General features: G+C 41.9%; 2 protein-coding genes across 4 annotated transcripts; one reads left to right on the forward strand and one right to left on the reverse strand.

The window, feature by feature from the left end:
- Positions 1 to 1,243: 1,243 nt before the first annotated feature.
- On the reverse strand, positions 1,244 to 7,765 carry LOC119730341 (fatty-acid amide hydrolase 2-like). 3 transcript variants are annotated; one of them, XM_038203188.1, is made up of 7 exons: positions 7,647 to 7,765; positions 6,263 to 6,470; positions 5,732 to 5,951; positions 5,433 to 5,642; positions 4,978 to 5,097; positions 3,736 to 3,992; positions 1,244 to 3,267 (listed from the first exon to the last, which is right to left on the reverse strand). In XM_038203188.1, the coding sequence occupies exons 2-7, from the start codon at positions 6,434 to 6,436 to the stop codon at positions 2,644 to 2,646; spliced, it is 1,605 nt and encodes a 534-aa protein (XP_038059116.1). In that variant the 5' UTR covers positions 6,437 to 6,470; positions 7,647 to 7,765; the 3' UTR covers positions 1,244 to 2,643. The 3 variants fall into 3 exon arrangements, with proteins under 3 accessions (XP_038059116.1, XP_038059115.1, XP_038059114.1); XM_038203187.1 differs by lacking the exon at positions 7,647 to 7,765 and adding an exon at positions 6,995 to 7,124; XM_038203186.1 differs by lacking the exon at positions 7,647 to 7,765 and adding an exon at positions 6,937 to 7,124.
- Positions 7,261 to 13,238, forward strand: LOC119730342 (lanC-like protein 3). The gene is made up of 5 exons (XM_038203189.1): positions 7,261 to 7,801; positions 8,579 to 8,708; positions 8,990 to 9,113; positions 10,103 to 10,324; positions 11,240 to 13,238. Exons 1-5 carry the CDS (start codon positions 7,392 to 7,394, stop codon positions 11,602 to 11,604), a joined length of 1,251 nt encoding a protein of 416 aa, XP_038059117.1. The 5' UTR covers positions 7,261 to 7,391; the 3' UTR covers positions 11,605 to 13,238.
- Positions 13,239 to 13,540: the final 302 nt, after the last annotated feature.

Here is a 13,540-nt window from a genome sequence, read left to right on the forward strand (position 1 = left end):
GCGTGATTTCTCGATAACGTTCATCAACCATATTTACAGTTATCTAACTGCCCACTCATTACAATCATCCGATAGTTGAACAGAACTTGCCGCCATAAGCACTGCTTTTAACCACTTAACAGAGTCAACACTGCTAAGCACTAATTAACCTTTCTATAAACTGTTATCAATGTTTACATTTGTCGTACTCGCTACTTGATCAGAGCGACCAAATGTAGCAAATTGTTGCTTTGTCGAATGTCAAGTTGTTTTCAGTTTTCATTTCCACCTGCAATGAAAATACATTTTGCCGACTATTTGGACAGTGACGGAGAAATAAAGCCGCAGTGACAAGCATGCACCGTCACGCCACGCTTGGTGCGTTTTTGATTTTTGTCGCCAACTTTTGCAATTAAGCATGCTTTGCAATCATTAGGCGCCCCTATTTGGTGATTTGTGCAGGTCGAGAGTTCCATCTGCAGCTATTTGTGACACTGAATTATGCTTTATTCCATTTGGGGGGGGGGGGGGGAAGAAATCGACGTGGGTTGCTGATGGAGCAATGTCGTTTTGCTAAAAGCTCTCATCTTTCACGCTTGCTTATCTAAAATCTGGACATTAAGAGTCAATCGCTAACGGTTCCATACGCAGCGAAAAATCATGATCTTGTCTGATGGCTTACGTTTTAGTGATTGACGTGGACAAACCAGACCTTACACAATCAATTTTCTCAAGAAAAATTTAAAGTCGAGCTGTATGTTCTCAGTAACTCACTCGTTCTTTAATTGATTGGTTCATGTCAGAAAGCACTGCAGGAAATCCAGCTGTGCGGATGGAGACGACATGAATGATCTAGACAATATTATGGGTTGAAACTTCGCATTCTGTCAAATTTTAGAGTAAGGTTGTCTTTTCTAGTGTCTTTTCATTATTTTTTTTTTACGTTGGCCTTCTTAAAAGAAGAAGTGCAAAGTAAACTCAAATGCAGTATTAATAGTTTGGCAAGGTATCAATTTAAAGTTTGGAACGGAAAAAAAGAGGAGATAAGAACAAACTTAACATTCAAAATATGCACAAATTAATGATTGTATATATATTTTCCTGAACATGATAGAATGATTAACTAGATCAGTGAGTTTTTTTAAAAGATTGGTTCGTTAACAAAAGTTAGCCAAACTTGTATATAATTTTACTGTTTTATTTTCTGAGGACAATTCTTGGACAAATAAATACTCCAGAAAAAAAGTAAAGTTCTCCAGTTTCATGTGCTTCAATATATTTTATTTTATTTATTTTGTTATTTTTTATTCATTTGAATTTTCTCTCTTAGAAGGAGGCATGATGAATTTTCCTCAAAACACAATAGTTATTTGTTTGGGGATGCCAATAATTAAACTTGAAAATCAACCGCCTTTTTTTCATGCCACAAAGTGCAATATAAATAACACTAAACAAGCTACAATGTGCGTCAAGTTTCTGAAAGAATTGCATTATGTGCCTTCACTCAGTAGTCTGGTTACCAGACCAAAAGATTCTGACTTATTAAAATCAGTGACGCCAAATTATTGCACAATTTAAATAAGAATTTATGAAAATTCATATAGTCTTGAATCTTACTCACTTTTCACAGATGTAAAAGAAAATTTAAAAGTACCTTTTCATTTTTATAAACAGGCAACATTTGTAACAGAATTCAAATGAAATTATAGAAAATATTACACATTGTGAAATTGATTATAAAAAAAAGATAAAACTCATATTTATCTAAATAAAAACTGTTCACTGAATTGTTGGTACTAACACTAACGCCCAAGGCACAATTTCACAAAAATATTTTGCAAACAAAATAGCCTGCAAACCATCCATGTCTTACATAGCAACTTATTGTTCCCACGGTTCTTTTACCTTATTTTTGATGGAAAACTATTATTGAATTGAAAAAATTTTTTTTAACCATCTGTACTGCAACCTATTACAAAAAAAACAAGGTTTTAATTAGAATCATAGCTAGTTACAAATAAACTCTAATACATAAATACTTTGTGCAGTTTAAAACAAGTAAATTTTTCACACTTGTGTATTAACGTAGATTTGAGCACTCGTTTTATACAGACAAAAATATCAAAAGGCACAAGCTGTCAATAGAGGGCGCTGTTCAAGTAAAATATACAGCAATCACATTCATTTGTTCTTCATTATTTTTCTTCTTTTTTGGCAATTTAAATACAGATTTAGTAAAATGCAGCTTTCTTTATCCGTCTAAGATTTTGAAGCAAAACATTGATTTATTAATTTTTTTACAGCTGACTTTTTACAACTTTTCATTCAAATCAAGCACAATTTCAATTTTTATTAGAAACAGAAAAACAAACTGCATTCTACTTTGACAGGGTCTTTAGCAAGTCGCACCTTTGCAGACGCTTGTAGTACTGTACACGCATAAATACATATTAATAGGATGACATCATGCAGAGAATGTCCAATCACAGACCATCACCTGATACAGTCTGGCATCATTTCATTCAAGAATTAGAGCTGCTTTTCTGAATATGAATATGCATCTCTTATACAAACATTGTGCTGGCTGTTCATAAAATAAACCTGAGGAGGGTTTTGAAGCTAAAGCTGCAATGGAATACACTTTCGTCAAATTCACGTTTATCTCTAAGTGGTGTCGTGTTCGATAGCTTCGTGATACATACCCATTCCTATAGGGGCCGCCCACCCGCCAAACCCCTTCTCAAGCTCCCGGGCTACGGCCAACGTCAAGTGATCATTGTACCGATTCGCGACAACCTGAATCCCCAACGGTAGACCCTGCGCGCTAAGCCCGAGCGGGACTTGTGTCGCGGGCAGGCTGAGCATATTGAAGGTGGCCGTCGGGGCGAAGTTGCACGGGTATAGCAGCGGCGCGTTGTGGAACGGCGCCAATTTGGGGTGGGACGGGTAGATCAGCACGCCGTCGTCGCCGAGGATGTTCTCCAACTCCTCCCGGAGTTTGCCGAGTTTGGCCAAGAGGCGTTGGGTGCGCTCCGGTATCAGCTTGTCCAGCCCCTCGATCAGACCCAGCATGATGGCCGGCAGCGTGTGGCTGGACAAGCCCACCGTGCGTTTCAGCAACTCCCACAGGGGGTAGACCCGCGGCCCGTTGTTGCCCAGCATGTGGGTAAAGGACTCGGTGTCGATGGTGGACATCATGCTGAACCACATGTCCACCGTGTACTTCAGGCGGTACAGCTGCAGTCGCTGGACCGTCACGCCCAATTTTGTCTGCAGGTACGTCCTCACCTGGTGAAATAGAACCAAGTTTAGTAACTCATTTAAACTTTTAAAACTTGCATGCTCTTCAATTGACCAAGATTAAAATGCAGTCATCTTTTTATGTGTGGATTTTTTCTCTCATTTCATTCTCCGGTGCAAAAAAAAAATGAAGACTCTACTTGTATGAACTGAGACTTCCAACTTGGTTGGGGATATACTCAGTACTTTAGTTTTGCTTTATGGAATTTTTGGAATATTTTTCCCGGACCTGATTGGCCAGCCTAGCTGACTGACTCACTGACTGGCTGACTGACTTTGACGGAGTATAAACTGAGACTTTCAACTAGGCATGCTTGGTTTTGTTATTGTACTGTGTTTGTGTAAGACTGACAAAGAGCATCATCACAATGACCAAGAATTTGTCATGAAATTAACTGCCGTGATGTGTATTTGAATGTTTTTCTGCACTCGAGGTCTAAATCTGAATTGAACTACCTGGGCCTGAGCCTCCACAAGTTCGGGATCCAAGGCCGACGCCATATTCAATCGGACGTCGTCGCCCATGCTGAAGAACCGCAGATTCCTCAGGTCCACGGGAGCGTCCAGTCTGAGTTTGGAGAGCCCGTAACTGCCGGCCATGACGCGGAGCATTGGGTCGAGGTCGACGGCAAAGCGGCACATTGGACCTGTGCCCAGCATGCAGCTACGCTCCTTACTTGCCGGGGGAAACTGACCAGAGTTCAGCACCACACCTGTTGGAGAAAAAAACGCATCAATACTTGTATTACATTGTAAATTGCATTACATTGTATTACATTGTATTACATTGTAATACACTGTATTACATTGTTATACATTGTATTACATTGCATTACATTGTATTTATTCCCTGATGAATCCATAAAGTAGGACAGTTTGGGGCGGTACAGGGAGTCACAGGTAGGGCTGTTTGGGGGTGGTACAGGAAGTAACGGGCAGAGCGGTTTGGGGCAGTACGGGGAGTTACAGGTACGGCTGTTTGGGGCAGTACAGGGAGTAACAGGCAGGGCTGTTTGGGGCAGTACAGGGAGTAACAGGCAGGGCGGTTTTGGGCGGTACAGGGAGTATCAGGCAGGACTGTTTGGGGATGGTACAGGAAGTAACAGGCAGGGCGGTGTGGGGCGGTACAGGGAGTCACAGGTAGGGCTCTTTGGGGGTGGTACAGGAAGTAACGGGCAGGGCGGTTTGGGGCAGTACGGGGAGTTACAGGTAGGGCTGTTTGGGGCAGTACAGGGAGTAACAGGCAGGGCGGTTTGGGGTGCTGCAGGGAGTTACAGAGGGCAATTTTGGGGGGTTACAGGGAGTTACAGGCAGGGTGGTTGGCGGTAGTACAGGGAGTACAGGCAGGACTGTTTGGGACGCTGCATGACACCTGGCCCTGCCAGATGCAACATGGTAAACAAGTGCAAAAGTCTGTGGGATCTTGCTGCACTGAGCCATCAACACCAGTGCACAAACGGCCAATTCTGAGACAATGGTAGCTAGTCCCATTGAACAATGCCACAGTTGTATCCTGCTGCAGTTGGTGACCACGGACTCTGAGGCACTTTGGCCTTGAGAATTTTGGAACTGCTGTGTCTCACTACATCGGGCAGGCTCGTCACATTGACAAGTGGTGCGTATGGTTGCGTTGGGCTGAGTTTCTAGCTAAAACATTTTAGAAAGTTATGGTTTACACTTGAAGCTCTACTAGCTCACCTGGACTTGGCTTGTGGCCAAATACGCCATTGAAGAAAGCCGGCATGCGAATACTGCCCCCTATGTCTGACCCAATGCCAATCACCGACCCTGCTGCTCCCAAAATGCAACCCTCTCCCCCTGAACACAGAAAATGAAAGCAGAAACAAAGAAATGTTATATATTTGCTAGTCCCAGAGAGCCAGTCTAGTGTCCCTGACGACTGTCACTTTGTGAGTCGGGCAGTGCTATCATATAGGATTACCCAGTAATACCAATGAGTGGGCTAAATCTGGCCCATTGTATACAGCAGATGTGTGAAAAGACTTCCAGTGAATAGTCATTCTGAATCAACGGACTAGAATTTCTGGAACCAATTTTACTAGGTTTCCCTGATCTTGTTTTGTACTGATTTTTTTCCACATAATAACTACAAACTAGCCCAGCTTGTAAGCACTGTATGAAGTACAACAAACCTGAACTTCCGCCGACGATCCTGCGGATGTCGTAAGGGTTGTTGGACCGGCCGTAGACAAAGTTGGCTGACTCGTACCACATGCACAGCTCACTGACGTTAGTCACGCCCAGTATGATGCAACCGGAGCGGCGTAGGTTGTCTACCACCGGTGCGTCGCGGTCGCACACAATGTCCTTACGGTTGATGAGCCCACTAGTGTTCGGTTGATCTGTGGAGAATGATTTAGAAGCCTCTAAATAGTCAAATTTGTCAATAAAAACATAAATGTATGAAGGAGGCTTTTATTTTTTTGCTTACCTATGACGGAAAAAGCTTCCTTGACCGTCAACGGTACCCCAAGAAACGGAGCGTTCTTCTCCGAGTAGCGTTCCGGGACCTGGCCGGAGTCCAGCATTTCGTCGATCTGTTGGGCTTCGTCCCGCGCCTCGCTGAAACGATATGACACCATGGCATTCAAGAGGCCATTGACTTCCTTGATGCGATCGATGTAGGCTTCGACGATTGTCAGGCTTTTGAGCTGAAAAAAAAATGCCAAAGATCACGATATTCCTGAAGATTAATGATTGCGATTGTGAAAGTAAAGCTTTTGGATTGTGGCAACTAGAACACTTCATGATCATGGTTGCTTTCACAAACATGCACCTTTGCTTTCTTGTTTTTCCACATGTTTAGAAATCAGGAATCCATGCTGAAGTGCGGAAGTCTTGCTTTAGAATGATGTCGAAAGTAGCAGGATAGTATAAGTTTAAGCAGGACAGCCAACCCCCCTAAAAAAAACTCACGGAGAATTGAACAGTGGTTGAATTTCAGATGTTAGGATTAATATACCTTCCGTGATCTGATCTTCTTGGCCAAACTGGAAGCACTCTCCAGGAGAAGTGGGTTGCGGACTGGTGGGATCTTTGCCAGGGGACGGTCGCCATTGATGATAAAAGACATGAAGCCAAAGACGAATGTCACTAAGCTGTTGAGAAGCGACTGGAACAATATCTTCACCTCCATTCTGACCAAATTTGGCTGGAAAATTTTCTCAGTTCTATCCAAGTCAAGAAAAATGAAAAGACTACTTTTTTTGCCATTTTTAACAATGGATTACATGGTCGGGCAATAGTTAAAAAAGCGATAGGCCTAGGCCTAAGCTAAGGGCAATCGTGTATCTACAGGCCCGGTTCTAGTATAAGCATGATATTGATATTAATTATGAGAAGGGAACAAAATCAATTCTTAAATTGTTTGAGATACCAAACTAGTTGGTGAAAAAAGAACATACGGGTAGGCCTATTGATAATTTAAAGGGCAGGGTTTTGAATTTTTGAGGGAATTATGAGGGTAAAATGACGATGACAACGACAAAACGCATCACGAAAATGAAGATGCCGATTACCAGACTACACGATCATGACGATCGCCGGCCAAGTACTTTCGTTGACTTTGGCCCAAGAAATACCCTCATGATTGTGATAGTCTGACCGCTTGATCAGTGTTGATGATGATAAACTCACCAAATTAAATGATGTTTGAAAGTGTGGTCACAGAAAAAAAATAGCATGCTGTTTGCACCTGTTGTTCTAGCTTCTTGTCTGTTTCTGATCTTCGTTAATAAGAGTCGGTAAACTGATGAAATCGTAAGATGAATTGCAAAACCTCCCTGTCTACAGTGTGGGTGGCCTTTTTGATCAACAACAACCGGCGCGCCGGCGCGATAACATAAATTTGGCTGAGCGCCCTCTGTCGACAGTTTTTTTGTTATTTGGCATCATTTGGCGCAAGAGGGCGTGCTTTAAGATGCAGAGTCTGCAACTGCAACAACGAGAGAGGTCGCCCTCTAATATTATTCTTCTTGCCTGATCAGTGTGAACTGAAGTTGAATGAAGGAGAAACTCAACTGCTCTCTTTTTGACGTCCTTTTAACTTCAAAATTGCTCGTCAATTTCGAAGATATTTAGCGCAAATCACAATGAGGTATTTCACAAATCGACTTCCGGATTACAAGGCAGGCACTCCCGTGGAAATCCCGCACGAACACTTCCGTGAGCGGGTGACCTCGATTGTGGATGCCGTGGCCCAGCACGTGCAGCCCCGTCACCTGCAGAACTGCGAAGGGGGGCTGTACGTGGGCTCGGCCGGGGTAGCCTACTCTCTGCTTCACATCACTCGGACCGGGCAGTTTCCCAAGGAGTCCCTACGATACCTGGGCCTGTGCAAGCAGTACCTGGTAGGGTGCGTGGAGTACGAGAGTCGAAGCAAGAAGGAGGCCGGAGCGTCTTTCCTCTGTGGCGCGTGTGGAGTGCATGCCGTGGGGGCGCTGTACTCTTCGTCATCCAAGTCTGAGGCCAGCAATCATGCAGCCGCACAATATCTTGAAAGGTTTGCAGATAAAAAAAATTGCACTTAGGTGATTTTAGCACAAGACACGACAAGACTCAAAGAGCTACGATTATACATTTTAAGCCAGAGTCCATCATTTGCAGCTATCCAACATGTCCAAAAAGTAACTTGCATAATATTGTTGAAAAACATACTTGGTTGAAAGATAGTAGGGGACTAAACTCCCTGTGGTAGTGGAATTATTCTTTCTGGCAAGCTGTCATTTGGAAGAAATAAAAATTGAAAACATGACTCGGCAACTTTTGATTTGAAATCGAGATCCTAGAATGTTGTTTTTCTCAAAATATACAGAGCTGAAACTTCATCAGGTTAGTTGTTCAGCACCCTTCTTTAGATCTTGAGCACTTTTGTTGCTTCAAACGAACAAAATGCACAAATTACAAATGATGGACTATACCTTTAAGCATTGTGGGAAAACTAGGAAAAAATTTTTTTGCATTTTTTTCCATTGGGATCAACTGATTTCCTCGTTTTCACTTCATACTTACGCTACTAAAAATTGAAAAACACTGTTCGAGTAGTCTTGTAAAAATGGGAGTTTCCTCTTTTTTGGCTACTTCCAAGTTGCATTCATGAAAAAAATAGTTCACATAAAATGTACCTTATCCCCTTCCATCTGCGATTACACAAAATCACCTTTGAAACGGTTTTTATAATCGAGCAAGTTGCATACTGTAGGGTTAATTTTGGAAAATCACTCTTTTTCTTCCCAAATAAATTCAGTAAGTAATTTCGCTTGATATATTTTTCCCCCAGTTATGCAGGTTTTGCCAAGGTCTGTACCCCAGTCAAATTTCTGGGGCCGAGTGGATCGGACGAGTTGCTGGTCGGTAGGGCTGGATACTTGTGTGGAGTTCAACTGCTGGCCCAGAAACTTGGCAAACAGGTGAACAAAAAAACATTAATTAAGGAATTAACCCTCTTCCATGAGCCTTGCAGCATGATTGAATCATTGCCCAGTCCTCTGATTACAATATGTGTACATTTTCTGATAAACTTTAATTTGAATATTTGAATATTAAATAATTCAAATTGTCTCGGCCCTATCTTGAATATTCAAATATTTAATACTTTGACTCAGCTGTATTCAGAAGCCTTGTGCACTCTTCTTGGAGTTTTTGTCCATTTTGTTCAGAGTGATCACAAATTGTTTTCTTTTCCTTTCAGGTTTTGAGCCAAGAGGCCCTCCATACCCTGTGCAAGGTGGTCGTCGAATCCGGCCGTAACTACTCCAAACGTCACCATTCTCAGTCACCCCTGATGTACTCGTACTATGACACAGAATATCTAGGTTTGCAGCTTTGTCCCTCTTTACAAATTGCAATTCAATCACAAGTCAATCTCAAGTCAATCGCAAGGCAATCGCAAGGCAATCACAAGTCAATCTCAAGTCAATCACAAGTCAATCACAAGTCAATCACAAGGCAATCTCAAGTCAATCACAGTCAATCTCAAGGCAATCGCAAGTCAATCGCAAGTCAATCACAAGTCAATCACAAGTCAATCACAAGTCAATCACAACTCAATCACAAGTCAGTCACAAGTCCCTTACAAGTCAATCACAAGTCATCACAAGTCCATCACTAGTCAATCACTAGTCAGTCACAAATTCATATCACAAGTCCTTTTGTGTCAAGTCAGGCAAGAAGCTATTTACTTTTGATTTATCTGGTAATTGACTTGTGATTTGACTTGTGACTGAATTTACTTGTGATATGTCTAGTGACTTCACTTGAGATTATGTAGTGATTTGACTTATTATTGACTTGTGACCTGACTTGTGATTGACATGTGATTGAAAGGATGGTGCCAGCTGAGTCAAGAGCTGTACCAAAATAGTTGTGGGTGGGCCCACACCTCTTGGCCGACCGCACAAGACGTGGCAGAGCTCAGTGACAGATGACATGCGACTGCTTGAAGTCAATGCGAGGGAAGCGACGGACAGGGCCAAGGAGAGGAGAGCCATAGGGAGAAAGCAGGCCAACCCAGAACAGACTGGACAACGGCCTCAAAACCGACAATGATGATGATGATCGTGTCCTGACTTTGTGATTGAGTTGTGATTAACACCTCCAGAATGAAAGTTAGAAATATGCGTGTGCAGTTTCCAAAATGGTGCTTAAATTTGCCAGGATGGGTATGGTTTCTAGTAAATCATGCGCAGGAGTAAGGGTCAGTCCATGCTGGGCCAGTAAAATTCATTGCAGTGGACAGATTCTTCTTTTCTGATTACATTTGAGCGAAAAAAGTGGGTTTTTTTGTCTGCTTTTTTCCCCACAGGAGCAGCGCATGGTCTGTCGGGAATCTTACAAGTCCTGCTGGGCTTTCCTGATTTCATCAAGTCCGATCCCTCCATCGAAAAGGACATCCGAGATTCTGTTGACTTCCTGGTGAAATGCCAGACGGAACACGGCGGGAACATCCCACCAGCCCTGGACGAATGCGGACGCCAGACTAGACCCGCAGAGCATGAGTTGGTGCATTGGTGTCATGGGGCACCAGGTGAGTTCACAGACTGTTTCCATAAGAAGATGTGTTCGCTTCCATAGAGTTGCGATTCGTTCCTGAAAATTATTATTATTATTTCTTGGTAATGAAACCAAGGAATCCTCAAAAATGCCCAAGGCACTGTAGCTCGCAAGCCTGAAGAAACCTGTAGAGAGGAGAAAATGAGAAGAATTACAGTTTTAGAGGTGGGAGGAAAACCCCAGAAGAATATTATGGGGAAACCCACGGAATCAGGTAGGGACTGAAAACCCAATCCACATGTTGGCCCAGGCGGGATTCGAGCCCGGGTCACGGCGGTGGAAGGCGAGGAAAGTACCGCTTCGCCAACCTGACTCCCCTATGTTTTATATTATGTCAAAGGAAAAAGTCTGCTCACTGAGTTCTGTTTATCCTGTTCTTTGTTGACTCTCCTCTTCCTGAGAAATTGAACAAATTTGTCCCAGAAGTCAAAATCAATCAAGTGGCCGTGTGTCCGTGTGTGTGTTCCAGTTCACTGTCAGTTCAGTCATCATCTCAAGCAAACTTGAAAGGTGGTCTGTGGAGTGAAGGCCGACATCCAAAAAAAAAATCCTTTCAAATATGGATATTTATGAGGTCTCTGGAGAGCTCAGCTCAGTATTACTAATGACTCTCACATATGTTAGTCCTGTGTCTCACCCAAACTCTCCATTCAACCCCAAACTCCCCATTCAACTGAGAACTGGTACCTGCTGGGTGGACAATCAAGGCCGTCACTGAAAATTGTCCTTACTAACTGCCTGTACATGTACATGTATACAGGATGCCGGGGGAATCGCACAAGTTTAACTTGCAGTATTTTTGTAAGGAACAGCTGGTCCGGGTACTTCATGTCTGTGAAACAGTAAATATTCACTTACTTTTTCTTTTTCTTTATGTCTGCTCCATCAGGAGTCGTCTACCTATTCGCCAAGGCCTACCTGACATGGAAGGACGAAGCCTACCTCCAAGCCTGCCTGAGATGCGGCGACGTGACCTGGGAGAAAGGTCTCCTCAAGAAAGGTCCCGGACTCTGCCACGGCATCGCCGGCAGTGGGTACGTCTTCTTGCTCCTCCACCGCTTGACCGGCGACAAGAAGCACCTGCACCGCGCTCTTCAGTTTGCCGCATTCATGGAGGAGGACCAGTTCCGGAGAGAAGCGCGGGTGCCAGACGCACCGTACAGCTTGTACGAGGGGCTGGCCGGCACTGCGTGCTTCCTGGCGGACTTGCTGGAACCGGAAAAAGCTGAGTTTCCGTTCTTCAATGTCTTCTGAGCGTACTTTCGGAGCGTTGATTTTCAGTAGATAATTTCTTTCACTTGAACAAAGACTTGGTAGTTGTGTAAAACTAACCTTGATCTTGGGCCTACCTTGTGGATCTGCGAAACTCAGAAATGCGCTAAGCACGGAATATATTTTGCTTAGCAGATATAGATAACCAGCCAAAATGCCGTGCGATGTATATTGCTTGCAACTGGCTCTCCGCTGATTTATGCTTAGCACAATAATTTGGTGAGCATTAATTTGTGCTTATCATTTCCATGAGCTTAGGCACAATGTGAAATTATTGTAATCTTGCCCTTGCTAGTCTCTATACAGGGGTATATGCAAAACTTGCTATTTATTATTCATGTATTCGCATGTCGCTAAAAGTTAACAATTACAATTAGGTACAGTAATTGTTATCTTACCCATAGTACAGCATCAATACCCAATAAGTCTCCATACAGGTCACATGCGAAACTTGCTATTTATTATTCATATATTCGCGTGTCGTTAAAAGTTAACAGTTGCAGTGTACAGTAATTGTTATCTTGCCCATAGCATAGCATCAATACCCAATAGTCTTCATGCAGGTGTATATGCAAAACTTGCTATTTATTATTCATATATTCGCATGTCATGACAATTTAACAGTTGCAATTAGGTACAGTAATTGTTACTTGCCCACAGCACAGCACCAATACCCAATTAGTCTGAATACAGGTGTATAAACTTGCTGTTTATTATTCATGAATTCGCATGCCGTTAAAATTTAACAGTAGCAGTTTAAAGCTGTCTTTGCCAGATCTATATTTGTCAGATCAGATTCCTTTGTTACTCAATGGATGCCCCCCCCAAAAAAAAATTGTTTGCATTCTCATTAATAATAGATTCATTGACATTTATGGGGATGAAATAATAGGCCAAGCCTTTGTTGGTTATGAGACAATAAAACAATACAAAATCATAAATTCACTCCAAGTGTTTTGTTTTCAAGTCATAGTAGATACTGCATGTATACTGGTACATTTACCAGTAGGTTTATAGTTCATACTTTTGTAGATTGCTCAAAGCGATTAACAAAGAAATCTAACCTCTTTTAAAAGTTTGAATTTAATTCACTCGGTGTCTTTGAGACAATATTTTGTTTGTTGAACTTTAGGTATTAAGTGTGGAAATGGTGTTTTATGATATTGCTTGAAAATTCATCGAAATTAAGGTGTTTTTGAAAGGGAATGGTGTTAATTATTATAGTATGAAACTCAAGTGGGTTAAACCCTAATTAAACTATCACTGTTAGCAGTGTTCTTGTTAATTAAAGAGATAATAATATGAGGGAAAGGAAATACTTATTTTAAATGGTTCAAACTTAAGGTGGATCAGAGAATTATTAACTTTCGTGCTGAAGTAGGACGATTATGGAAGACATTTTAAAATCAGGATTAGAAAAGTTACAAGTTAGAAAGTTTTCACGTCTTAAAGATGTTGGCAAAATATCTTTCTTACAAGATGGCTGTTATTTGATGAAATGAAACTGAAGATATAAAAATAAAAATCTTTTTAATTCTTACCCTGATGTATTCTTTTGAGCAATATTTTCAAAAGTGGTTATGATTAAAGATATACTGTATTTTATCATTAACAAGCTCTTTTATATTAATGTTTAATTTTTTTGAGTATGTGTTTGTTTATTTCAACTCTCTCTATTCGTCAAAAACTATACAAGCTCAATATTGTGCAAAAGATTTTTTTTTTACCCCTCCCCTGATGCAGCTCCTAAACCCCGCCCCTTCAATCCTCCCCTGAAGTAAAGGTTGGTACCCGAAGCCCGTACACACGTTAAATAATTATCAAGCGTTCGGATACCAGATGAACCCGTGACGAAGTTATTTTCAAGGCAAAGCGAATATGATTGGCTGAGAAATGAGTACCGGGAAAATTTTAGCCA

Source organism: Patiria miniata, unplaced genomic scaffold (genome assembly GCF_015706575.1).
Source record: "Patiria miniata isolate m_02_andy unplaced genomic scaffold, ASM1570657v1 HiC_scaffold_22, whole genome shotgun sequence".
NCBI classification, from domain to species: Eukaryota; Metazoa; Echinodermata; class Asteroidea; order Valvatida; family Asterinidae; genus Patiria; species Patiria miniata.